At 42.5% G+C, this 27,918-nt stretch overlaps 1 protein-coding gene across 3 annotated transcripts; it reads left to right on the forward strand.

Annotated features, from left to right (window-relative positions):
• Positions 1-1,950: 1,950 nt before the first annotated feature.
• LOC117712787 (guanylate-binding protein 6-like) lies at positions 1,951-27,833 on the forward strand. 3 transcript variants are annotated; one of them, XM_076937853.1, is made up of 12 exons: positions 2,052-2,095; positions 2,395-2,516; positions 4,634-4,841; positions 6,354-6,481; positions 17,460-17,569; positions 17,747-17,943; positions 20,146-20,391; positions 21,175-21,455; positions 22,553-22,759; positions 23,588-23,690; positions 24,020-24,213; positions 25,138-25,490. In XM_076937853.1, exons 3-12 carry the CDS (start codon positions 4,658-4,660, stop codon positions 25,345-25,347), a joined length of 1,860 nt encoding a protein of 619 aa, XP_076793968.1. In that variant the 5' UTR covers positions 2,052-2,095; positions 2,395-2,516; positions 4,634-4,657; the 3' UTR covers positions 25,348-25,490. The 3 variants fall into 3 exon arrangements, with proteins under 3 accessions (XP_034364822.1, XP_076793968.1, XP_076793969.1); XM_034508931.2 differs by lacking the exon at positions 2,395-2,516 and having other exon boundaries at positions 1,951-2,095; positions 25,138-27,833; XM_076937854.1 differs by lacking the exons at positions 2,052-2,095; positions 2,395-2,516; positions 4,634-4,841 and adding an exon at positions 6,121-6,258.
• Positions 27,834-27,918: the final 85 nt, after the last annotated feature.

Below are 27,918 nucleotides of genomic sequence, written 5' to 3' on the forward strand. Positions count from 1 at the left end.
TATAAAAATATATAACCAATTGCCTGCTATGCCCTAATACCTCCATGCAGCTGATCCGATCCTTTGTTCCCTTATCAATCTGAGCTCTGCAATTAATGTCTAGGAGAATGAATTAAGGACCTTGAAGACAGGTGCCTGGATATGGCCCAGCTTCCAATGGATACTCCCTTGTTTAATCCTTCATGTCAAAACACATCAGTCTCCCATGGAGGACAAAGTTCAGATCCCAGACTGGCTGCCTCCCTAAGTGCGCAGAAAATAAAGCTCTCATTTTTAAGCTTCCATATCTGAAGTGAGTTTTCTTAGCTCTCCCACCGCCCCTGAACACAACTCTTACTTATTATTCTTATTACTTCTTTTAAAAACAGTTTTTAGATTGACCGTTTTATAAAAAAAGAAAAAGAAGCCAGGAATATGTTTGGTGGAGGCGTGATAAGGTGAGGTGGAAGGGGCACCTCTGTGGGCCCATGTTGAGGCATCCCGTCCTCCTGAGGGACCAGCCACACGATTGAATAGTATAGAATAGAGTTTATTTAGGACATGTGTTAGCATTCTGTCTAAATTCTACCTCCACAGTTACCTGGCAACAGCCAGGTAGGCCTGGCCCATTATACCCAGTCCTCTCTCTCTTGATCTCTTGCTTTCTCTTGCCTCTTGCTTCTCCTTGTCCCCACCCCTTCTTCTTTCCCCCACTCTCTCCATGTGCTCATGGCCAGCCTCTACTTCTCTTCTCTGTCTCTGTCTCTGTCTCTCTGTCTCTGTCTCTCTCTCTGTCTCTGTCTCTCTCTCTGTCTCTGTCTCTCTGTCTCTGTCTCTCTGTCTCTCTCTCTGTCTCTCTCTCTGTCTCTGTCTCTCTCTCTCTCTCTCTCTCTCTCTCTCTCTCTCTTTCTGCCTCTACTACCCTCCTGGCTTCCCTCCCCAAGCCCTAAATAAACTCTATTCTATACTATTCTAGTGTGTGACTGGTCCCTCAGGGGGAAGAGATGCATAGGCACGCTGAGACATCCCCTTCCCCCATACCTCTCCACACACCCACAGAACATAGTCTCTTTATCTCTTTATCTTTTTATAAACACATCAACATGGAGAGAGGGAGTTGAGAGGGTAGTAGAGACAGAGAAGGGGAGAGAGTGAGTGGGGGGGATGAGGAGGAGGAGGAGGAAGGAGGGACAGAGAAGAGGAGAGAGAGAGAGAGAGAGAGAGAGAGAGAGAGAGAGAGAGAGAGAGAGAGAGAAGAAGAAGAAGAAGAAGAAGGAGGAGGAGGAGGAGGAGGAGGAGGAAGGAGGGATGGAGAAGAAAGGGTAAGAAAGGAAGAGAGGAAGATCTGAGCAAGAGAGAGTGGGGAGGGGGGCAAGCAGCCCCTTTTATAGTGAGTCTGCAACACCTGGCTGTTGACGAGTAACTGTGGAGCAGAGCCTAGAAGAAATGCCAACATTGCTGGTTGCTGGTTCCTGTTTTAGGAAAAGGGTGCGTGCTGCCTGCTCAGGCTCACCTTTGCACTTCTCCTTCCCACTCTCTTTGCTCCTCTTTTATGTGAGCTGACCACACACACACACACACACACACACACACACACACACGCACACACTGAAAAAAAAAAGCTCTTTGCTTAGGAAGCACTGGGAATTTCCCCTGAGAGAAGCACACTTGCAACAGTCCCAGATTGTGTCCTGGATTATGTAATTTCCACTGATGGGTACCTGGGTTTACTGTGCTTCTTATGCGCCAAGAAGGCTGGAGGAAGTTGGAGACAGGAGTCAAGGAAAGGGGATGTAAATGCTTTCCACTGTGGAGGCCTGCTGTCCCTTGGCTGCAACAGAGTATCTCACTGGCTTTTCTGACAGCCAGCATCCTCTGACCCCACCTCCAGCCTTGGCCAAGTTAACAAGGCTTTGGTTTACTTTACTTTCTGTTCTGTTTTTGCCGCAGCACTTTTTTTTTTTTTTCAGTGTATGTGTGTGTGTGTGTGTGTGTGTGTCTGTGGTCAGCTCACATAAAAGAGGAGCAAAGAGAGCGGGAAGGAGGAGTGCAGAGGTGAGCCTGAGCAGGCAGCAGCAGTGGAGAATTGCACTTGGACCTGTGCAGTGGGGACCAGGTATATTTACTTTTCCTTTCTTCAAGAAGCAACTTAGTCTGGACCTCGACTTGATTTCCAATTCAAAGTGGCAACTGAGGGAAGGGGAAGGGAGGCAGGCTATGTGCTCTCTGGTCTGCAGGGGTCTGTGGCTGGCTTTAGGTCTAGGAAGGAGGGGTTTCTTCCTCCCTCTGATGAAAGACAAACAAAGTGGCATCCTGACACTCCTGGCTGTCCTGCTCTGTTAGATGCACTGTGGGAAGCGCCCTGGTCCCCACTCAGCTGGGACCACAGCAACAGCTCCTTGCCCTGGTTCACAGGCAGTTGTATCAGAGGAATGTCTTTCTGTGGAGGAACCTTATAAAGAACATTCAGCACAAAAGCTTGGCAGATATCTATTTGGAAACAAGCTTAGTCTCTACCTCACTGACATTTTTTAAGGGTAAGTAGGTAGCCAAGTTCTCTTTTGATCTTTAGGTTGTGTTGTGATACAAAGATCACCTAGGGCTATGTGCATTTTGTTTGGGTTGCTCATCTTAACTCATTCATGGGACTAAGCTGCAGAGAGCCTGGTTTCTGGAATCTAGTGATGTCACATGTATCTAACATCTCGGGATTCTGCACATTCTCCTTCCTTGCCATAATGTCCTTGTGCTCATCTGGGACTGAGGGAAGGGCAGGGGAGGCAGCTTATGTGTTGTCTGGTCTGCAGGGGTCTGTGGCTGGCTTAAGTCTATGAAGGTCTATGAAGTAGTGTGCAGTAGAATTTTATTTCTTTCTCTGTCTGACTCTATTAGACTGTGTTAATGTATATATCTGTTGATGATCTGTTGGTGGGAGACTGGGCTGTTTCTATATTGTGGTTATTGTGAGTACAGCTGCCATGATCATTACAGCTCAAAGGTTCACTCAATCCTTGTTTGCAATTTTGTGTGTTGTATGCAATCAAAGAAGAGCTGTTAGATCAAACATAACTATTCATTTTATCAGAAGCCAGGACTGTTTCCACGAGGTAATATTCTGTGCTCTTAGCTGCAAAGTACAGACACCTGAGTTGTTTAAATCCTGGGTTACATTGATTTGTTTTTTGCTTTCTACAGTAGCTGTCCTGGGTATGAAGTGATGCCTTGTGGTTTGATTGGCACTTCCTCAATGTTTGTCAAAGCCACATTAGAATGTACACTGGGTCTGAAGAATTACTGAGCAACAAAACCAACCTCATTAAAATAGCCGCATTCGTGCTTAAACTGCAAACATAAGCAAAACTAAGCAGACAATTTCAAATAAATATGTATGTTAGCTTAAAGCAAGCCTCAGCCTCAGTGAGCTATGAGAAGCCAAATCACAGTGATCATGTTACTATAGACTTGTTTACACCAGGTCCCCAAGCCTGGCTAAGACGGAAATCGTGTAAAGAAAAGTTTCTGCATTTTGCTTCCATGTTTCCACACTTCACCTTTCACTCTGGTACTTCCCAATTTATACATTGCATCTTTTTCAAATAATTAAAAAAAATTTTTTTTTAGAGTTTTCTTTTACAAGGTGATTAGCAATATCGAATATTATCTTGTGTACTTACGGAAGTTTGTAAACCCTCTTTTGCACAAATATATAACCCAGTCTTTTCTCAGTTTAAAACTGAGTTGTCTGTGATGAACTGTAAAGCTACTTTGCTTAAGATAGTAAGTTTTTATCACATTTGTGATTTACAGGTAGTCTTCACTCATTCCTGGGTTGCCTTTTCATACTCTTTATAGAATCCTTTGGTGCACAAAAGTTCTTAATTTTACAAAGTGGATTTTTTCTATGTATTTGCTCATGTTAAGATTTTGTTTTCAGGTTCAAAAAATAATCCCTACTTGAAATCCAAGTTATGTAAAACTGAGACCAGGTTAACCACAGGTTAGCCTGTTGCAATTAAGCTCTGCTTTGTTTCCCTCAGACAGAACCTGTGTCAGATGGGGTGCAGGTAGACAGTAAAAAGTCAAACAAATACATGTGTAATTCCTACCCTTTATTCAGCTGTGCACCTCAGTGTTTGCGTAATTCATGAGTGTCTTTCAAAGTTTCTTCATATTTTCAACCATTTTAAAATCTAAAGAGAGACCAAGGGCTTATAGAGACCACTAGTCTGCTATTTTGCTGGGTTGTTATGGTTTTGGAAACTTGCTTTTCTCATTTGCAGCATGGGTGCAATAATCCATAACTTGTAAGTACTTCCTGATTTTTCAAGGTCATATGCTAAAGGTGTTCATTACAAGGCTTAGCATATAGCATGTAGTGACCTTGATGGAGGCCACTGTTGTTTGGATTTTATTCCATTGAATTAAAACTTTATAGACGAGAGCAGCCCATGTGTTACCAAAGCTTCTTTAGAACTTTGAAGAATAATGAAGAAAGAGAAGGAGGGCCTCTTACTTGCAGATGTAAGGTTACACGCTGCCACATGAGGCTACAAGCTGCCAACAGGAAACCTACAAAGGTCACCACCGGCCCTGGCCTCTGAGCGGTTGGATGGCTATTGAGGCAGAGAATGACCACACTCTTTCTCCTATCTAGATTTGTCTAGGTTGGCAGGTTACTATGACCCAACTACAAACAGCTCCCATATGTCTGGTGGAAAACCACAATGGACAACTGTCGGTGAACCGGAAAGCCATAGAGATTCTGGACAAGATTTCTCAGCCAGTGGTAGTCGTGGCTATTGTTGGAGTGTACCGTACAGGGAAGTCCTATTTGATGAACTGTCTGGCGGGACAGAATCATGGTGAGTGGCACGCTGGGTACCAGCCAAAGGCTTGACTGTCTCTCTGTCGCATTTCCTTAATTCTTATTCCCAAGTATAACAAAGGACAGCAAAACTGCCCTCTCATGCTAATTTGTATCCCTTAATTACTGCTCCACAATAATCTTTCCTGCGCTCTTTCCTTCTATTCTGTTAAAGAAAATCTCCCCTGTGAGTCCTCAAGATGGGGTCTTTTCTCATGCCCTAAACAATGGGATCCTGCGCCTCAGTCTTCTGTCTCGTACGGCAGGTTTTCCTTTCCCAATAAAATATTTCCATCAGGATATAAAAGTCTTTGAATACTTAAGATTTTAAAAATCTCAAAGGTAGAGCTGGAGAGATGGTCCAGTGGCTGAGACTTCTGGTTGTTCATGCGGGGCAAGGTTTGGGTCCGTGCACCCACATAGTGACTTAAATTGTTTAGTAACTCCAGCCCGAGAGGATTTGATGCTCTTTTTTTTGGCTTCAATGGGCACCAGGCATGCACACGGTACACTTAAATACATGCAGGCAGAATTCTCATACTCATAAAATGAAATATGTAAATCTTCAGAATTGTTTATTTAGAAATAAATAAGTCTTGGAAAAACTTTAAAAAGGACTTTAAATTCTTTTTTAGCTGCACACTTCTGTCTTTAATCATTCTGAATGCAAAAACTATCGTAACTATTTCCTTTTTCTATTTTTTTCATGTTTCTGTCTTGCCATTTCCCCACCATTTGTAAAAATTATCTTTGTGGGTTTCGTTGTTGTTGTTTGTTTGTTTTAGTTTGTTGTTGTTTGTTTTCTTTTTTGTTTTGTTTGAGAAGTCTTGTTGGTTGGCCTGGCTCTAGCTATAAGGTCCTAGTGGTTCTCAAATTACCGGCAATCGTCCTGTGTGTGTCTCCTGCCTACAAGGTGTGGAGGCGTGTACAGCCATGGCTGCTCCAAATACTCTCAGGGCGGTGCCAGAGAAATCCATGTTTTGTGCCTTGTGGATGCCTCTTTGTTTCCATCTGGAGCGCTTGTGTGGCTTCGTTCTCGTATTACGTGTTCCCAATAGCTTGACATGTATGACTTATAAAGGAAGACATTCTTGAGGCAAGAAGGGGCACCATTTCAAGTGCTGAGGTACAACACTCCGTCCATTCCGCTGCTGACTTCCGCTCTTCGTGGGCACATCCCCCCTCTTTGTGCTTCTTCGAAGCTGTGACCAAAACACCCGAGAAGAACCCTCAGTGAGGAAGAAATTATCTTGATTTAGATTTCACTCCACAGTTCTTGGTTCATTGATCTTAGGACCAGCTGCGTGGAAGAGGGAGGCAGAATCCGATGAAAGGGAGTTATAACCTTCAAAACCGCTTCTCTTGTTACCTGCATCCTCCACTAGGCTTCAACTCCTAATACCGTCAGAATCACAGTAATACTGGTGGCTGGGCGCTGACGTTTTAGTACACAAGGCTACCTGTGCAGGACATTCACATCCTGACTTTCATCTTCTTCTCCTCCCTCCAGGCTTCCCTCTGGGCTCCACTATTCAGTCTGAAACCAAGGGCATCTGGATGTGGTGCGTGCCACACCCCACCAAACCGAAGCACACCCTGGTCTTCCTGGACACCGAGGGCCTGGGGGATGTGGAAAAGGTAGGATGAGGCTCGAGCTGGCCCTTCTGACTCCTTGTTATCTATGATCTATCCGTGAATTCTGACTGAACCGCAGTAGGTGAGATAAACGGTGCTCTATTTAGATTTCAATCTCAGATAAGGTTAGGCGTATCCTAATAGGCAAAACATGCTTTTATTTCTTGCCATTTGGGAGAATGATTTGATTCAGTTTGATAGAATTAAAAATTCCTGGGTTACAGGCATAGTAGTTAGATTTTAATTAACAAAATAAAGGTTCTTCCTTCCAAGAACCTTCTTCGTTTTACTGAGAATCCCTCCTGTGTGTGCTCTGATATAGTCCAGTAACTGGAAAGAATCAGTATGAAGAGAGGCAAGGGCTATCATGGGCTAGCCCCTGATTGGTCAATCTCCAGAAGGAGAGCTGGAGCTGGAACTTCTGAGCTAGCCTGTGTTGGGTTAAGGATGCTGGATCTCCATCCCTGGTGCTTGTCTATTCCTGGAAGTCTGCCCTGGAAGCTTTTGTCATTCAAAGTGCTGGCATGTGAATGCTGTTACCCACCAGTATTCATGGCTAGGGGAACAAGGTCTTCTGGTTTGAAAGGTGACCCAGGCAGCACAGTGCCACTTCTACCAGGAGCAGTTAGGTGTAAAGATGCTTTGCTGAGAAGGTGGGTGGCATCTGCCCATCTCAGTGGCTGAAGAATGGCTTCTGACCTGTCTTCTGAGATATCAAGGGTACATTTGGGGGTTGGGAGTTATGTTAAGGAGTTATGTTTATATTTTTAAAAGATGTATTTTCGTTATTTTTATTATGTGTAGTATGTGTTTCTACCTGTAGTTTATGCATGTGAGTAGAGGCATCCTTGGGGGTCAGAGGTCAGAGCTAGAGTTACACAAAATTAGAAGCTGCCTGACATGGATGCTGGGAACCAAACTCCAGTCCTTGGGAAGAGCAGCAAGTATTCTTACCACTGAGACATCTGAACAACCCTCAGATTTACATTCTTTTTAACGTAAAACTTAACAGTCCATAGGGAGGGCATGCTGGAAATTTTTTTTTACTTATTTATTTGTTTAAAATTTTTTATTGGTTATTTTATTTATTTACATTTCAAATGTTATCCCCCTTCCTGGTTTCCCCTCCGCAGCCCCCCTATCCCATTCCCTTCCCCCCTGCTTCTATGAGGTGCTTCCCACCCACCCACTCCCACCTCACTGCCGTGGCATTCCTCTACACTGAGGCATTGAGCAGGACCAAGGGCCAAGGACCAAGGGCCTCCCCTCCCACTGATGTCAGATAAGGCCATCCTCTGCTACATATGCGGCTTCAGCCACAGGCCCCTCCATGTGTACTCTTTGGTTTATGGTTTAGTCCTTGAGAGCTGAAAAAGAACCACCGACACCACAAACAACAACAACAACAACAACAACAACAACAACAACAAAAACAAAACAATCTACAGGGGAAAGGGCTTGCGTTGTTCCAGAGATACAGCCTAAATAAAATAATCCAAGTTTTTTTTTTTTTTTCCTCCTGGTCACTTAATTCCCAGAAATAACAAGTATGAGACTAATTGTTTATTAATAAATGCTTAGGTCACAAGCTTTGGCTAGTTCTCCAACTTGCTGTTAATTTATTATCCCTTTTATTCTAACTTGCATTCAGCTACAGGGCTGGTCTTACCTCTTCTTGTCTCCATTCCTCTCCTTAGCATTCCGGGACAAAGCTCCCCTTATTCTAACTTGAGTTCAGCTAAGTGGCTGGTTTAGGTACCTCTCCTTCTCAGTTTTCCAGACGAATCCCTTGACTACTCCCCAGAATTCTCTCTCCCTCACTGCCAGATGCCCTGTCTCCTATTTCCTGCCTCAGCTCATCGGCCACAGGCTTTTAATACTGACAGGTGATGCTTATAAGAGATTCTACAACAGCACATCGAGACAAGCAGCAGGATCATGAGGCAGTTGGTCACATCTCTACAACTGTGAAGTAGAGGAATGAAGCACTGTGTTTAGTTGTCTTCCTCCTTTCCCTTCAGCTTGAGACCCAGCCAATGGGATAGTACTATTCATCTTTAGGATGGGTTTCCCCATGTTATGTCATCTAGATATCCCCTCATAGAAAAGCCCAGAGATTTGATGTAAAATTCCATCAAGTCAACAATGAAGATTAACCATTAGTTATGCATAGAAATAGGATCTCTGGATCATACAGACTTTTACTTTTATTATTTTAGGAAACATTCTAAAGCAACCCAGAGTGTTTATACCAGTTCGTGTTCTGTCCAATAGCACACAGGGTCTGTTTTTAAACTACCTTCATCAAAAGTTGTTACCTATTGTCTTTTTAGTGGCAGCCGCCCTAAGATGGTGATGACATTTCATCTCCGTTTGACTTGGGTTCCCTGATGGTCAATGCTGTTCACCGTCTGTTTGTAAACTGATAAATCACGTGTGTGCTTTCATTTTGGAAACATATGTTCAGGTTCTTTCTCACATTTACTGGGGTATTGGATTGTTTTGCTGTAGGGTTGCATGCTAGCTTTGTATGTTTTGAATAGCCTCTGGAAGACATGTGATTTGCAAACACTCCTCTCTCACTCTGTTTTGTATTTTTTGATTGGTTATTTTGTTTTCCAGCAAGAAGCTTTTTAGTCAGATTCTGCCCTACTTGTCTAATTTCGATTTTGTTTCTCGTACCTTTTGTGTCATAGCTGACAGTGCCACTATCCATATTAATGACTAGAAACCAAATTTTTTCTTCTCAGTGTTTCATGCTTTCTGTTAACTTTATTATGTAACTGAAAATTTTTATATTTTGTCCAGTATCTTCTGAAGTGCTGCCCTCCTCGGGACACTGGTAATTAGCATTGTGTTATTTCAATTCTACTTTTAAAGATTTAGTGTGAGTTGGATCTTGTGGCATTTGTCTTTCTGTGCCCGGTTATTCTATTTTCCTAGATGCATGCTATACTCATTCATACATTTCCATCACAGGATTCCTTCCTTTCTTCCTGTCTGTATGTCTTTCCTTCATTCTTGTCTGTCCGTCCTTCATTCTTGTCTGTCTTTCCTTCCTTCCTTCCTTCCTTCCTTCCTTCCTTCCTTCCTTCCTTTTTTCCTTCCTTCCTTTTTTCCTTCCTTCCTTCCTTCCTTCCTTCCTTCCTTCCTTCTGTCTTTCCTTCCTTACATCTATCTTTCTTTCTCCCTTTCTTCCTTCCTTTCTTTCTTCTTTCTGTCTTTTCTGTCTGCTTGCCCTTCCTTCTCCCTCCTTCCCTCCCTCCCTCCCTCCCTCCCTCCCTCCCTCCCTTCCTTCCTTCCTTCCTTCCTTCCTATGTCTGTGTCAGAGTCCATTGCACATGTGTGCTATGTTTTCTTTCGCCACATCTACTTCATGACGAATCCATGCTTTGACTGTTGAAGGCTGCAGATGTTCTGTTGGATGCTGTTCTCACTGCCTTTGCATCTACACACTGTGGGGTTGCTGTACTTAGTTTCATATCGTGCCTTTTAACTCTCTGTTTTTGCTGACTTAGGTATAGTGTGCATAGGATCTAATTTTGCCTTCTGCATGTGGAGGCCCTCTTTCCCCAGCACTCTTTGTTAAAGACACTGTCTTCTTGCTTTGTGTATTCTTGACACCCCTGGCAAAGATCAGTTGACAGTTAACTCATGGATTTACACTGGGGCCTCTTGTTCTGTCCCATTGGTGTATATCCTTGTTATTGTTATTATCATACTTTAAGAATACTCACTGATACTTGTTAATTGGGCAAATGAATGAAATTCACCATTACAGTGTCCACTGCCATCTCCTTTTGCTCCTCTTGTATTTTCTATTAACAGCACTTTTTGAGAAAGGTTTTCATATAAACTGTACTGTTCTGATTACTGTAGCCTGATGATTCATTTTAAATCAGGATATATGTTGCTGTTCTTGCTAAAGCTTAATTTTGTTAAATGTGGTGTGTGTTTTAGGGGGCCAGCTGTGGTTCCATGTCCTTTAATTCCTCCTCCTCCTCCTCCTCCTCCTCCTCCTCCTCCTCCTCCTCCTCCTCCTCTTCCTCCTCCTCAGGGTGTCCAGGCCTGCACACTGGGCTGGGAAAAAAAAAATCAAGGGGAGTCCAGAAGGGGTGGAGTCCTGCAGGATCCCTGTCTGGCTGGCACTGAGGGGGTGGGAAGAGAAGATCTTCTCCAAGGATCTTAGTGTTACAGTTCTTATAGGTGAAGGCCTTCTCTGAGATCTTTGATGAAACACCTCTTAGGCAATTTTAGCTTGTACACATACCTTTATTAGGGGTGGGGGATGGGCTAGAAATCGTACACTTTATTCCTGGTGAACCGGGGGTATCTATGGACCTTGGAGTGTGGGAAGGCAGTTTCAAGGCAAATGAAAATTATTGGCTAGGGTTTTAAAGTTCTGTGAGTACCCCATTTGCATGGAGAGGCATTTCAGGAATCCCAGGTACTTGTTGGGTAGGTTTTAATTCTTGCTGTGGGAAGAAGTTTGTAGGTCTGCCAAGGACTACTCAACCTCCCCCAGGTAGAAGGTATGGAGAGTAGGGACCCACAGACAATGTCAGAGAAGGAGAAGCCTTGCTGGTAAAAGGAGTCCTCCATTTTGCACCCAGCTCCACTGATCATGGTAGACTTTGATTTTAATTAGCAGGCTTTCCTCACAGTGAAAGAGGTGCTTTGAGATTTCATGTGAATTTTAGTATTTTATTTTTTGTTATAAAGAACGCCACTGGCATATTTATAAGTACTTTGAAACCATTTGTTGAGCAACAATCATATTTTTAACATTAAAGTTCCATTAGACTTCATGCCTACTTCCCTGCTCAGTGTCTAGTTTGAATCTTTGCAGGTCCTGTGCTTGCTGTCAGTCTCTGGGAGCTTCCATGCATCTCAGTACTTAAAAGCATGTCCTATTGTTCCCTTTGTTGGATGTTGACATTCTAACTGTCATAGGATGAAGTTCCAAAGCACTCCTAACTCACAGTTCCCTGGTGGTTCTCCTTTGTTCTCTCCCATTTATTTATTCACTTTACACCCCATTGCAGCCCCTCCCCACTCCTCTCCTCCCAGTTCCTCCCTTCTACCCTCTCCTCATTCTGCCCTCCTCTTCTCACCAGAGAAAGGGAGCCCCCTCTTCCCCAGGCACCACCACATCCTGTCATATCAGATCTTATCAGGACTAAGCACATCCTTTCCCACTGAGGTGTGGCCAGGCAGCCAAGCTAGGGGACTAGTATCCAAAGGAAGACAACAGTTAGAAACAGCACCTGCTCCAGTTGTTAGGAAACCCACATGAAGACCAAGCTGCACATCTGCTACATATTTGTAGAGGGCCTAGGTCTAGTCCCTGCATGCTCTTTGGTTGGTGGCTCAGTCTCTGTGAGCCCCCATAGGCCTAGGTTAGTTGACTCTGTAGGTCTTCTTGTGATATTCTTGACCCCTCTAGCTCCCTCAATCCTATCTCCGGACTCTTCAGCAAAACTCCCTAAGCTCTGCTTAATGTTTGGCTGTAGGTCTCTGCATCTGTTTTTATTAGCTGCTTGGTGAAGCCTCTCAGATGACAATTAGGCTAGGCTCCTGTCTGCAAGCATAGTACAACATAGTACCAGGGATTACCTTTCTCCCACAGGGTGAGTCTCAAGTCTGTCTAGTCATTGGTTGGCTAGTCCCTCAATCTCTGCTCCATCTTTACCCCTGTGCATATTGTAGGCAGGGCATAGTTTGGGTGGAAGGTCTTGGCAGTATGTTGGTGTCCTTTTCCTCCACTGGAAGTCCTGCCTAGCTACAGGAGGTAATCATTTCAGGCTCCATATCCCTCCCTGCTAGGAGTCTCAAACAGGGTCCCCCCCCCCCCCCCCCCGTATCTTCAGAAGAGTCTCCCCTATCCCAAGTCTATAGCTTGTCCAGGAGATGCCATCCCCTAAGTTTTACCTTCTCTTTTTCCCACCCCTCTCATCTCCCATACCTGATTCCCCACACCAGATTCCCTCACATCTGATCCCCACACCCCACCCCACACCTGATTCCTACACCTGAGCCCCCAATCCTGTTGTTCCCATCCCCTCTCCCACCCAGTTCCCTCTCTCCATCTATTTCTAATTTATGCCTCCTTCTGAGTGAGCTTTGAGCATCCTTCCTGGGGCCCTCCTTATTACTTTGGGTCTGTGGATTATAGCATGGTTATCCTGTACTTTATGCCTAATATCTACTTATAAGTGAGTACATATCATGCATGTCTTTCTGGGTCTGGGTTACTTCACTCAGGATGATATTTTCTGTTAAGTCCTAGGTCAAATATTAAGGCCCAAATGTAATGTTAAGGCCTAGGTTAAATGTTAAGGTCTAGGTAACTTTAACCTGGCTAGCCTGCCATTATAAGGAAACTTTCTTATATGTTTCTGCTGTTACCAGGAAAGTTTCTAATGCCAAGTTGATTACATATTCTGTTGTGCTTTGTACCCTTGGAAACCAATCACGATAGAAGTCAGTGGAATTGCCTTGTATAGTTGCCCACAATAAACTTGGGCCCAGCTTCATTTCCTGCACTGGTGTATAAGCTTTTATGATATAAGCTGCCCCTGGGTTAGATACCAGCCTAGGAGAGACACCTGTACCAATATAAGAAACTATTTGGAATAAGACTTCCATTTTGAGTAATGGCTTAGTAAAGTTTAGGTTCCCAAGACCTCTCTGAGAACAAGAGACATGTATGTGGGTAACTGGCATCCTGGTTGGCGAGTTAAGACATGAATGTTAGACAAGACTAGTCCCATCCTGGTAGACAAGTTAGGAAAGTAATATTAGACAAGGCAAGTCCCCTGGCACAGCCGAATCCCAATCCAATGGGAGCAGGATAAGTATACAATAAAGACATGTGTCTAAGGAAATCCCCCTGTTTCTAAACCCTGATTGGTGGAATAACTTGTCACAGATGTTCATAGGTCTTGGGCTTAAAAAGCCTTGTAGGATCTTAACTTGGGGTCATGGTTCAGTTCCTGAATCTGGACCAAGGCCCTGGTCGATCAGTCCTGGGGCATATGCTCAATAAACTATCCCTGTCTGACTGAGACCAGTGTTTGTGTGGTTTGTGAGATGATTTCATGGACCTCAACATTTTCTAGCTCCATCCATTTGACTGCAAATTTCATGATGCCCTTGTTCTTAAAGCTGAATAGTATTCCATTGTATTAAAAAAAAAAACAAACACATTTTTTTTTTTTTATCATTCTTTGTTTGAGGGACATCTAGGTGTTTTCCAGTATCTGGCTATTACCAGTGAATCTGCTTTGAACATCACTGAGTGAAGGTTCTTGTGGTATGGTGGAGCATCTTTTGGTTATATGCTTAGGAGTGGGATAGCTGAGTCTTGGTGTAGAACTATTCCCAGTTTTCTGAGTAACCATATTGATTTCTGAAGAGGTTGTGCATGTTTATACTCCCACCAGCAATGAAGGAGTGTTTCCCTTGCTCCATGTCCTCACCAGCATGTGCTGTCTCTTGAGTTTTTGATCTTAGCCATTCTGACAGGTGTAAGATGGAATTTCAGAGTCATTTTGATTTGCATTTCTTGACTAAGGGCATTGAACATTTCTTTAAATGCTTATTGGCCATTAGAGATCCCTCTGTTGAGAGTTATCTGTTTAGGTCTGTACCCCATTTTTAAGTTATGTTATTTGGTTTGTTCATGTTTAATTTCTTGAGTTCTTTATATATTTTAAATATTATCCCTCTGTCAGATGTAGGGCTTGTGAAGATCCTTGCTCATTCTGTAGGCTCATTTTGTCCTATTGATGGTGTCCTTTGTCTTACAGAAGGTTTTGAGTTTCATGAGGTCACATTTATTGATTATTGGTCTTAGTGCCTGAGCTGTTGGTGTTCTGTTTAGGAAGTTGTCTTCTGAACCAACTTGTTCAAGGATATTGCCCACTTTCTCTTCTATGAGATTTAGTGTTTCCAGTTTTATGTTGAGGTCTTTGATTCACTTGGACTTGAGTTTTGTGCACTATTTTCATTCTTCCAAATGCACCATTTGTTGTAGACGCTTTCTTTTTTTTTTCCCGTTTTATGGTTTTGGTTTCCTTGTTAAAAACCAAGTGTCTATAGGTGTGTAGATTTATTTCTGGATCTTCAATTCTATTCCACCGATCAGTCTGTTTTTATGGAAATACCATATGGTTTTTATTACTATTGCTCTGTAGTACAGCTTGAAATCAGGAATGGTGATACCTCCACAAGTTCTTTGATTGTACAGAACTGTTTCCACTATCTTGTTTTTTTTTTTCCATATGAATTTGAGAATTTCTCTTTAAAGTTTTGGAAAGAGCTGTGTTGTAATTTTGATGGCAACTGCATTGAGTTTGTAGATTCCTTTTGGCAAGATGGCCATTTTCACTATGTTAATCCTACCAATCCATGAGCACGGGAGATCTTTCTATCTTCTGATACCTTCTTCAGTTTCTTTCTTCAAAGACTTGACATTTTTGTCATACAGGTCTTTCACTTGCTTGGTTAGAGTTACACCAAGATATTCTATATTATGTAAGGCTATTGTGAAAGGTAGTGTTTTCCTGTTTCTTTCCTCAGTCTGTCATTTGTATATAGAAGGGCTACTGATTTGTTTAAGTTAAGCTTGTTCCCATGCACTTCACTGAACGTGTTTATCACCTGTATAAGTTCCCTAGTAGAATTTTTAGGGCCACTTATATATACTACCATTATCATCTACAGATAATGGTGTTTTGACATCTTCCTTTTCAATTTGTATCCCTTGATCTCCTTTAGTTTTCTTATTGCTTTAGGTAGAACTTTAGGCACTATACTGAATAGATATGGAGAGAGTGGACAGCCTTGTCTTGTTCCTCATTTACTAGAATTGTTTTAAGTTTGTCTCCATTTAATTTGATGTTGGCCATTGGCTTGCTGTATACTGTCTTTATTGTGTTTAGGTATAGGCCTTTGTCTAAGTCATGGTTTCTATTCCTGCACAAACATCATGACCAAGAAGCAAGTTGTGGAGAAAAGGGTTTATTCAGCTTACACTTCCATGTTGCTGTTCATCACCAAAGGAAGTCAGGACTGGAACTTAAGCAGGTCTGGAAGCAGGAGCTGATACAGAGGCCATGGAGGGATGTTACTTACTGGCTTGCTTCCCCTGGCTTGCTTAGCTTGCTTTCTTATAGAACCCAAGACTACCAGACCAGAGATTGTACCACCCACAAGAGGCTCTCCCCTCTTGATCACTAATTGAGAAAATGCCTTACAGCTGGATCTCATGGAGGCTTTTTCTCAACCGAAGCTCCTTTCTCTGTGATAATTCCAGGTTGTGTCAAGTTGACCTAAAACAAGCCAGTACAGCCTTGTACCCTTGATATCTCCAAGACTTTTATCATGAAGTGATGTTGGATTTTGTCAAAGGCTTTTTCCAGCATCTAATGATGTGATATGTTTTTTTCTTTCAGTTTATTTATATGATGTATTACATTGATGGATTTTTTTTGTGTGTTGAACCATCCCTGCATCTCTGGGATGAAGTCTACTTCATCATGGTGGATAATGTTTTTGATATGTTCTTGGATTAGGTTTGTGAGTATTTTATTGATTATTTTTGCATCAATGTTACTAAGGGAAATTGGTCTGAAATTCTTACTTTGTTGAGTCTTTGTGTGGTTAAGGTATCAGGATGATGGTGACTTCATAGAATGAGTTTGGCAATGTTCCTTCTGTTTTCCTTTTGTGGAATAATTTGAAGAGTGTTGATATTAACTCATCTTTGAAGTTTGGTAGAATTTTGCATTAAAACCTTCTGGCCCTTTGATATATCATTTTTTTCTATTGTATCTTCTATACCTGAGATTTCGTCTTCCATCTCTTGTATTCTGTTGGTGATGTTTACATCTGTTGTTCTTGTTCTCCCTAGGTTTTTTTGTCTACAGAATTCCCTCAGTTTGTGTTTCCTTATATTTTTGGTTGTGAGTCTTTAACGGCTGCGCCATCTCTCCAGCCCTGTGTTTCCTTTATTACTTGTATTTCTATTTCCAGGTTTTGAACAGTTTTGTTGATTTCCTGTTTGATCATATTTCCCTGCATTTCTTTAAGGGGTTTATTCATTTCCTCTTTAAAGGCTCTCTACCATCTTTACAAGATTGGGTTTACAGCCATCTTCTTGTGCTTTGGCTGTGTTAGGCTATCCAGGGCTTGCTCTGGTAGGACAGCTGGGCTCTGGTGGTACCATATTGCTCTGGCTCTTTGTGGTTGTGTTCTTATGCTGTCCTTTAGCCATCTGGTTGTTCCTGGTGTTAGCTGGATATTCCTGATGCTGACAGGACTCCTCAGGGATGCAGGCAGAGCCTTTGTCCTGACAGTGGAGCTCAGGGAACAGCATGCAGCTCATCTCTGCTGTCTGTGCCACAGGTGGACACAACAGTGGCACACCTTTTATGTGTTCCTTGGCCACTTGTGTCTCATCATTTGAGAACTTTCCTATGTTTAGTTCTATCCCAAATTTTAAATTGGGCCATTTATTTTCATTTGTTTTCTTGATATTTAGGTTTTTAAAGTTCTGTATATATTCTGGATACTAACCATCTATCAGACATATAATTGTTAAAGACTTTTTCCTATTTATGAAGCACTATTTATTAATTGTTGTTCTTAGAGTCCGTGTGGTCTGTGTCCTGTTAAGAAAGTCTATCTGTGCAAATGAGTTCAAGTTTATTCTCCCCTCCCCTTGCCTATGAAATTCAGGGTGCCTGACCTTACATTGAGTTCTTTGCTCCAGTTGAAGGTTTTGTTCTGTGCAGGGTGATAGAGATTCCACTAAGTTTCTCAGACTGACCTTAAATTCTTTCTTTAACCAGGTAAAGGGCTTGTGCTTCTAATGCTTTGGCCCCCCAGAGTTCCTGGAGTAACAAGGCCGTAGGACCAGCCCAAATCCCTTCTGAGGAGTGCTCTCCTCAGCCCTCTGCCTTCACGTATCTTCCAGGGTGATTCTAAGAGTGACTCGTGGATCTTCGCCCTCGCTGTGCTTCTGAGCAGCACCTTCATCTACAACAGCATGAACTCCATCAACCACCAGGCTCTGGAGCAGCTGGAGTATCCTTCTGGGAACGGGAACTGAGCCACCATGTTTCATTGAGTGCTCTGGAATGAATATGGAGTCCCTGCCCTGCCTTGTCACTATGTGGCTTTTGTTGGGACAGGGAAGAGTGTTTAGTATGATTTATTTTAATAAGAGAATCATAAAGTCCCTATTCCTTAGCCAAGTACCAGTTATGTCACAAAACTCACTGAGCTGATCAGGGCAAAGTCTTCCCCAAATCCCACTGAAATAAAGAATTCCACAGAGTTTGTGAGTTTCTTTCCAGACTTTGTCTGGACTGTTCGGGATTTCACGCTGGAGCTGAAGTTAAATGGGGAAGAAATCACAAGTGATGAGTACTTGGAGAATGCCCTGAAGCTGATCCCAGGTACAGGGAGGCTGGGGTGGGAAGGTTGGGGAGGGGTGTCATCTGCTGAGTGACTCCCATCCTCTGTGGAGTCCTTCTGTATTCCCAATGAGACGGAGGTCTGCAGAAGTGCTGATAGGTCATTGGCTGATAATGTCTGGGAAGTGGTGTTTAATTTCATTTGGGAAGAGTAAAGCCTAGAGCACAGCAAAGTTATTCAAGGTGACATTCTCTTCAGTTTGTACTTTAGCATCTAGAGTCAATGCATCTAAACTTTCTGAAGTCCAGATGTTTGTATTGCCTGTTTTTGTGTCTGCCTTCCTTTAAGAAACCATTGGCCACCTAATCCTTATTCATGAATTTATTGTATGTAGCCCATCTTAAAAAATATTTCACGGAGTTATATGTCATTCTTTTTATGGAGGAACATAGGTTTTTAAATGCTGGCTTGATTATGTTGTCTGCAAAAGCAGCTGTGACAGATGTGTCTTCTCAGGTTATACCTTCCTTCTCCATAGTCATTATAGTTTTTTCCAAGTCTATTTGACTGTCAGAGCTACCCATTTTTATTCATGCTACAGTGTCAGGATCAGTTATATTCATGCTCCAGAAACCATTTGCATGGGCATTGTCAGCCTGAGTGTGAAGTTGATGGAGCCTTGTGAGTCACACCAAGTCTGAAATGCGGACTCTTCTCAGTTTCTGTCTGTTCTCTCTAAGCACTAGACATGTAGTTGGTAGAGAGCAGCCCGTGAAGCCAGTGCAGTCATTCATCTCAGAGCATTTCTGGAGTAGCCACAGTCTTACAACTTACATATGCTCTTCAACTGTGTAGCCCTAGCTGGTCGGTAATTGCTGTATAGACCAGATGGGCTGGCCTGGAGCTCATAGCATATCTCCTGCCTCTGCCTCCTATATATCCAGATTAAAGATGTGTGCCACAACCTACTAGCTTTCCCTTCTTCCCTCCCTCCCTCTCTCCCTCCCTCCTTCCCTCCTTCCCTCCCTCTCTCTCTCCCTCCTTCCCTCTTTCCCTCTCTCTCTCTCTCCCTCCCTCCCTCCCTCCTTCCTTCCCTATCTCTTTCTTTTCTTTTCTTTTTCGGAAGACAAGGTCTCACAGTATAGACTGTGCTAGCTTGGGATAACTTATGTAGACCAGGGTAGCCTCAAAGTCATGAAGATCCTCTAATAATTTTTGATGAAAAAGGTTAACAGCACTGTATACAATTTTCAGAAAACATTTCCTTGTTGAACTTGAGCTTTGTAACTGGATCCTATAGAACACATGTAGGTACGAAGGCAATGGTTGCTCAGTGGAGCATATGGTACATCTATCACCTCACATTGCTAGCTTTTGTAAACAGCTAAAGTTGATTCAGGAAAAATCCCAAATGGGCCAGGAGGTGACTTGGTGCTTAAAGCACTGTCACCCAAGTGTGAGAACTGGAGGTGAGATCTCCAGAATTACTTCAGTGCCGGGTGTGTATGATAGTGCACAGGCTGAGGACACAGGAAAGCCCTGGAGCATGCTGGGTAGCCAGACTGGCTGTATTGGAGAGTTTCGCTTCACCTGAGAGGCTCTTCATCAATAAGGTGGAGAGTGACTGAAGAGTACTCTTTCCACATGCACCCACACACAAGCAGACATGCATACATATACAACACACACACACACACACACACAACATATACACGGACAGCTTCATGAAGTTCTGTCTTAATGCTACTCATTAGCTCTCTAGATTTATGTATTCTACATGTGTTCATAGCCCCTTCTTCCCTCCTCACTTTTACTTTCTATGAGTGTATATTTGACTTTTACAAAAATGAGTTCTGTTTAGCCTCAAAGTAGTTCTCCTTCAGTAATCATGGCATTGATCTTAGATTTGCCAATGTTGCTGCTCTACAAAGAGTGACTGGGCCAGACATCACCTTTAGCCTCTTGTTATTCAGTCAACAGGATACACAACTATAGTATGCTTGACACCATGTTCAAGTCTGTGGATTTCAGCCATATGCTTCTCCACTGAAGTCAAATAACTCCTGAAATATTTCATCAGACTTCTACCAAGTACAGACTTGGTATACTTTTGACATGCAAAGAAGTGTTGCATGCTATGGAAAAGAGCCCTGTAAGTTCAGAACATTTCACATAGACCAGGGCCTCCTTCCTCTGTCCTCAGAGCTAAGACTTCTGTTATTTTGTGTTTCCTCTGACACTAGGCAACCATCCCAGAATCAAAGCATCCAATTTGCCCAGGGAATGCATTAAATGTTTCTTTCCTAACCGGAAGTGTTTTGTCTTTGACCGCCCAACGTATGACATAGAACTCTTAAAAAAACTTGATACTGTCTCAGAAGACCAACTGGATCCTAAGTTCCGGGAAGGAACAAAGGCTTTTGTTTCTTACATCTTCACTTATGCCAAGATCAAGACCCTCAGAGAAGGAATTAAGGTCACTGGGAATCGTGAGTTTTTTTGTTTTTTGTTTTTAAATCACACTTCTGTATAGAATAGTATATGTTGAACTTATTAGCATGTATGTTTTTTAAATTATATATACAATGGTAGTATGCATGTATCCCTACTCTAAAATGTATATATTTCATAACTGTAGATTAGAAATTCTTCTTTAAAAATGCACAGCACATTATTAGTATCTATGGCTGTAACATACCTGTATAAAATTCTCAACTGATAATAAAATCACCAGTGAAAAGGTGCTTAATCTATTATAGAATTAGTGTTTAAACCACTAAAGCTGATACCTTCTATTTTCATAGGGGATGTCTTGTATGTTATATTTTAGAATGACAATGTGAAATGTAATTTGGAAATTTCAATATAAATACTAGTATTTAAACAAACCTATACTTTTTAGAATTAGCCATAGAAATAATGTGCTATACCTTTCCTTGTTAGTTCATGCATTTTTTCCTTCAAAGTTTTAAATGCAAAATTGTATTTTCATAGACAGTTGAATTTATTTGGTGAAGATGGATATTGATTTTTTTTTAACATTCTGAACTAGAAAACCAAAGAAATAAAGTGCCAATGGGAAAAAGAAACTGATAGCTTACTGAAAGGTTGTGTGTGTGCACATGTGCATACATGTGTGTTTATGTGTGTGTGTGTAGTGTTTATGAATGCTCATGTGTAGTTGTGAGAGATTTAGAAATACAGTCTTAAAATCTTGCATCCCATTCACTTATAACCTCTTATTTACCCCTTAAAACTCCTGGTTCACAAAGAACTGGGGACTCTGGTGATAACCTACGTGGATGCCATCAACAGTGGAGCTGTACCTTGTCTGGATGATGCAGTGACAACTCTGGCCCAGCGTGAGAACTCAGCAGCTGTGCAGCAGGCAGCCGACCACTACAGTGAGCAGATGGCCCAGCGACTGAGATTTCCCACAGACACGCTCCAGGAGCTGCTGGATGTACACACAGCCTGTGAGAAGGAAGCCATTGCTGTCTTCATGGAACACTCCTTCAAGGATGAAAATCAGCAATTCCTGAAGAAGCTGGTGGTAATCTGTGGATGTCACTAACTGTCATGGCTATACCCCTTCAAAACTGTAGTGTTGATGAGACTTCATTGGCCATAGGTGCATTTATTATTCAAAGATATGTGCTTCAGAGTATCATGATGGATATAGTTATGAAAGAGTGTATGTCCCCTTCCCAAAATTTTAGGCTCTTTTAGTCTAGTAATGTCTAACAGATGGAATAATGAGTATATAGTGTCCTAAATCCTTTACCCAGTTAAGGTTTGTGGATTGTGATCCTGCCCAGGACATCTATAGTGCATCCTTTAACTTGCTATATTCTTCTGTTCCTAAGACACTATTTGTTGAGGCCCGCACTCTGCCTCAACACTTTGTGGCTATGTGCTCTGGTCAAGAGAGAGAGTGGGGCTGCAGGGGCAGGAGACGCAAAGAATGGAGACAGGACAGGGTGTGATTCAGGTCTTAATTCTCGTCCAGTCTCTCCTTCGTCCTGTCTCCTTTATTCCTGTCTCTCTTATTGAAAGGAAATCTGGGGTATTTATAAACACAAGCAGGAGAACACAGGTGAAAACACTTTACCACGTGCACCATACAGCTGAGGTCACTAAACAGCAAAACAAGCTATGTGGGATAAACAATATACTTATCAGAGTGTGCTTCAGCTGTTATAGGCTTTTGAAAACCAAGTCTTTCATCAGGGTATATATGGTTCCAGATGGCTGCAAAGTTGATCTAGCCGCTTTCTGCTAAAAGTCAGCTCCCAACAACTATTTCTCACTGGAATCTCACTACAGCCTACTGTTCTATTACTATACCATTGTGTCCTTAAAGATAGAATTCCAGGATGTGACACCCACAAGGAACCAGGGATTGTAGGATGCAGCCCCACCACTTTACAGAAGGTCCTGAGGACCAGGAACCTTAAGAACAGTTAGTGTGGTCTCCCACAGCGTTTTGAACATTTGAATTCAGGTTTTAGCACTTCACATTCCCTTGAGGTCTTATTACACTGGAATGCTTTCTCACGGGAAATAGGTTGGCTCTTCTATAATGTTTCTTGGAACTTTATCCCCTCTATTGCTTCAATTGTGTCAGATCTCTGTACACTTCCCTTGTAGGAATTAATAGGTGAGAAGAAAGGGCTTTTCCTGTTGAAGAATGAAGAGGCATCGAATAAATACTGCTGGGAAGAACTGGATCGACTTTCAAAGGATTTTATGGAAAATATCTCAACATTTTCTGTTCCTGGGGGACACAGGCTCTACATGGACATGAGGAAGAAGATTGAGCATGACTACTGGCAGGTTCCAAGGAAAGGGGTGAAGGTGAGGAGCAGGGAGCATGGGGATAGGGTGAAACTTGAGAAGCAGTGAGCTCGGGAGCTTATCTCAGAGGGAATGGTACATCATAAAACATGAACATACAACATTGCTTAAGAGGAATAAGGAAATAGGAAGATAGCCTGGTACCTTTAGCTTTATGTTAGTGTTGGTGACCAAGACCAGGGATTTGCAATGCAAGGCGAGTGCTTTACCTTCAAGCTCCTTTACCAGAACTATGCTTGGTGCAAAATGGCTGCTATTCAGTACAAATTCTTAGAATTATTCACATAAAGCATTTGAGTGATAACTTTATAAGTCTGTCAGGATGGTCTACCTATGGAGTAGTAAGTGTAATAACACAGCTAAAATATTACTCTGTTATTGCCAGTGGTACCATTGTAAGTACTTTCTTTAGACCTTTCTTTAGTCATTTAAATACTCTGAGCAATGCCCTCACGACTGTGGACAGTCATACATATGTACCACAAGGCCCGGACAGCTAAAGTGAATGTGAATACATCCAGCAAGAAGGAAGTGACTCCCATGCAATCATGCAGTATTTTACACTGGAATATAATATCTGAAGGCATCATACATTGCAGCATGCACAGCTGTACATGACAGGCTGCATCTGAGTGGAGGCATGCATCTCTAGCAGAGGTTACTGGAGAGAGCCACAGAGCAGGAAGTTTCCAGCACCACTGAAGAGCCTGGGACATCTGCAGGCTTCACTATGGCATTTAACAATGAGGCACAATGAAGACTCTGTTGAGTCTCATGGGTACTCTCTCAGGATTTATCAGGGTTCTTTGCTCCCTCTTGGTCCTGCAGGCAAGTGAAGTCTTCCAGAGATTTCTGCAGTCACAGGCCGTCATCGAGAGTTCCATCTTGCAGGCAGATACAGCCCTCACTGCTGGGGAAAAGGCCATTGCAGGTACAGGAATAGTCTCTTGGCTCTCAGGAGAGGTCAGATTCCTACCATGGCTTCCTGATAGAAGCCACAGTAAACCCATGCCAAGATCCCCAGCTTTCTATATTTCTGTGGATGCCACTCTGGAAGCCACAGGCAGTCCTGGCTGTGTTTCAGTCACATGGGCAGGGTCTCCTCCATCACCCTCAGAAACACGCTCTCCATGGTGTGGACCAGGGTGGAGTCTGGTTTCCTATGCTCCCTTTCAGATTTGAATTGCTCTCTGAGTTCTGCACTGTTGACATTTTACTTGACCCATCACTTGCTTCTCTCCCTGAATCTTCCTGGGGCAGAGGAGCGCGCTCAGAAGGAGGAAGCTGAGAAGGAACAGGAGCTGCTAAGACAGAAGCAGAAGGAGCAGCAGCAGCTGTTGGAGGCTCAAGAGAAAAGTCACAAGGAAAACCTAGAGCAACTGAGAACAAAGCTGATGCAGGAGAGAGAGCAGCTCATCAAAAACCATTACATGATGCTGGAGAAGCAACTGAAGGTGGGACTCCTCATCCCCCTGGTGGTCGTTGTATCCCAGGCAACAGGAGAAAGTTGGCAGCCAGGTCATGGGAGAAACACCATCATAATAGATTAGGGAGTCTTCATAATAGCTAAGGAGTCTTCATAATAGCTAAGGAGTCTTCCCTCCCTCATGTGTTATTTTTCATGTAGTCTTTGAATTTTGCTCTTTATGTAGACTCTAGAGACATCATGTCTTCTGTTGGCTCCTTCAGGGTTTTAATAACTACAGTGCTTTGGCTTACAGACTTGGGATATTTAAAAATGATCTTATGAGGGTTTACTAAACAAACTCCCCAGCAAGGCAGTGTAATAATAATGGCAGCAACTGGTCTGGGTTGTCCAGATCATCCGACACCTGACTGTCCTCCCACAATTCTGCCCGCCCCACCCCAACCTCCCCAGGATGATCTATGCTGACATTAAACTTAAGAAAATGTCCAGTCTGAAAGGCACAGTGAACTGGCAGCTTCTGCAGGTTCTTTAGCTGTCCCAGGGTAGACAGCCTGCTTGAAGAAGCACATGACATTGAGGTGATTCCCATTGTCCATCTGCAAGTGAAATGGTAATTGGCCTCTTAATCATCCAATGAGTTGCCACTGTCTGCATGGTATGATTGTCACAGTGTCTCCATGGGTTGAGCTCTGTGCAGTCAGGCCAGTGATATCTTTGTGGGCATGAGTGTGCCAGCATACCAGCCAAAACAAACATGGTGGATCAAGGTTAGTAAAGTTTCAGCTCTGCTTCCTCATAATGTGTAGTTCTAACTTTGATGCATCTGCTTCACAGCAAGGGAAAGTTTTCAGGAATATGCTAAGGACTGCTTGCTAAAGTTTTAAAACTATAAGTCATACAAGGTTGGGACTTGACAATATTTACTTCTCTGTCATGTTCACTGTTTCAGGATCAAAAGGCTTTCCTTGAGGAAGGATTTGAGAAGAAAGCCAAGGAAATGAGGGGAGAGATACAGAGACTGCAACATAACATCGAGGATATGCAACAAAACATTGGTTCCATTGTGGACCTTCTTGTAACAGGATTTGCTACAGTGACTTTTGGCCCTGTTGTACTGGTTGCAGAGGCAGTAAGAGGCATTGCTTCATTTTTTAAATAGGATCGGCTCTTCTTATGAGGGAATGACAGACTGTGATATACACTTTGTTTTATTCTGAAGCTGGGTGTTTTCCATTTTGACTCTGCAGAGCAGTTTAAACATAAAAAGTGCTGATTATAGGACATCTGTGTCCTGTCCACCGGAGGTAGAACATACTCATACATGTTTGCACAGACAACACTTGTCTTTAGAGAACACATTTTTGAAACCATACCTATGGAAGCTATGCCATTAGTCATTACATGTGATTACTGTTAGCCAATTTGACCGGATATAGAATCAGCTAGGACACAAGGTTTTTTACACTCCTATGAGGATCATGTAGCCCAGGTTAGCTTGTGGGGAATTATCTCAGGTTAATATGGTAGGAAACATATTCTAAGTGTGGACAGCACCGTTCCTGAAGACATAGTAGAAAGCAAACTTGTGGCTTCCTGACTGTGGGTGCCATGCAACCAGCCAGCCTCCACTTCTCTCACAATGCATTCTCTAGCCTTGACAGAATGTATCATTGTGATACGTGGGCCACAACAAACCCTTTATGAAGGTGCTTTTATGAGGGTATTTTGTCACAGCAAGAGGAAATGTCATTGATGTCGTAACAGTGATAAGCCTGGAAACTACTTAAACATCACTGAGTTAGATTGACAACAAATTTTAATATGACTTGATCCTGGAGTACTATATAGTCAAGAAACAAATGTCAGTCAAGCTATCTGTATAATGATTTAAATCGAGTTAAAATATATCTTAAAAAATAAAGTAATAGCACCATACAACCATGTGATTATTAGAAATGCTACTATCCCATGTACACATACAAGAACACAAATGAAGTACCCTCTGGAAGATTAATGAAAAAGCCTGATCTATTGACTTCATCTAGGGAGAACAAGTTAGAATCAAAAGTTGAAGGGATGCATATATTCCATGATGTACTCAGTCTTTCATGTTTCATGAAGGGTACTGGGAAAGCATATTTACATTTTAAGATAGTGACAATACATTGAAACTCACCACTGCCTGATGAATTTTCTGCTTGTAGAAATGGCAAAAGCCACAAGAAGGCACCCAAGACCATGACTTGAGTACCAGGAAGCATAACATCTGCTGCTTAATGCTTTGCTCTTTTGAAAGTAATTTAAATAATGCATTTTATATATAGCAATGTATCAAAATATTTCCACGGACAGTCAATACAATTTATGCATGCCGTTTTTACATCATATTTATTTATTTGCAAAGTCATAGGGAAACTGTAATAAAAGAGAAATGACAGTGTAGAGTATAAGAGAATCCATGGGGCAAATTGGAGGTGGACAGCTGGGAGATGGCTCAGTGGTCAAGAATGCACAGTGCTCATCCAGGGAAGCTTGGTTCACAGCATCCACATGGGGCAGGTAACAACGACCTGTAAATACAACTCCAAGGGATTTGACTTCCTTTTTGGATCCCCAAGGGACACTGGTACTTCCATCATATATCCCCAACTTACACATACGCATCCTTACAAAGAAGTTTTTAAAGGAATATACTGTTAACATTGATAATGGGCCATATGAGTGAAGAGACTCAAGGACTCTTATTAGTGCATTTATGAATATAATATATTTAGAGTATATTCACCCCCAGATCCTCTAAGACGTCCTCAAATTCCCCTCCCACCTTCATGTCTTCCTTGCCTCCTCCACCTCTTCTTCTTTCTTCTTACTCTGAATAAATTAATGCTGGCCTCACGTCCCTGGGTATTAGACACCATCTACCAGACCATGGACAATTTATCATGACCCACACCCCATGGAAAACATACTCTCCCTCTCCCAGTGACCAGATATCAACTGCTAGTAGTTTCTTAGTGAGGGGTGGGGTCTCATGAGCTCATTGCCTCTCTGTGCTGGATGTTGACTGGTTTGATAATATGTATATCTTGTGCCAACAACCATACCTACTGCCACAGCCCCATCATATCCATAAAACATTATTTTAGAACAATATGATCTTATTTTTAAAATACTTACATTTATTATTTCAAAATTAAAGTGTAGACATTCTTATGATTTGTGGAATCTAGGGGAAGCTTACTTCCTCTCAGTTCATACCTTGTAAGATGTCATGTTCAAAAGAATGAACTGTGTAAAGGAGAGATCTTGGTGTTGTTTCAGTGGGAGCCATTTTGTTTGCTTCTGTGAAAGTCTGCATGCCTGCCAGGCACAGTGAAGGCAGGTCAGGGTCTGCTGGCAGATTTCCTGGCCTGCTGACTCATAGAACAATAAGAGGAGATACACTTGAGGCTCAAGGCAAGGGGTTGAACGTTCTATTAATCTTGGTGGAAGGAACAAGGAAGTCTCTGGATGAGAACAGATATCCTGTGTGTATATCAGCCATTGTTTTTGCTACCTTGTGACTTTGTTTCCCACAGTGCGGTGGGATGTAAGAAGGCTAAGAAAAATAAACTTGAGGCTGATGTGGTATTGACCCGCAGCCCTCCCAATTCTAACTCTTGTGTCTGAGTCTTCTTTCTGTCTTTCCTATAATCATCCTCACTCCCACTTCAGAGGCTGCTCGACTTTG

This window comes from Arvicanthis niloticus, chromosome 7 (genome assembly GCF_011762505.2).
Source record: "Arvicanthis niloticus isolate mArvNil1 chromosome 7, mArvNil1.pat.X, whole genome shotgun sequence".
Taxonomy (NCBI): domain Eukaryota; kingdom Metazoa; phylum Chordata; class Mammalia; order Rodentia; family Muridae; genus Arvicanthis; species Arvicanthis niloticus.

Excerpts from the sequence above, each read along its gene's own strand:
- LOC117712787 (XM_034508931.2), top strand. The coding sequence starts at position 4,658 with ATGACCCAACTACAAACAGCTCCCATATGTCTGGTGGAAAACCACAAT. Across the intron at positions 6,482-17,459 it reads GCCTGGGGGATGTGGAAAAG|GGTGATTCTAAGAGTGACTC; the intron begins GTAGGATGAGGC and ends CGTATCTTCCAG. Across the intron at positions 17,944-20,145 it reads TGCCCTGAAGCTGATCCCAG|GCAACCATCCCAGAATCAAA; the intron begins GTACAGGGAGGC and ends CTCTGACACTAG.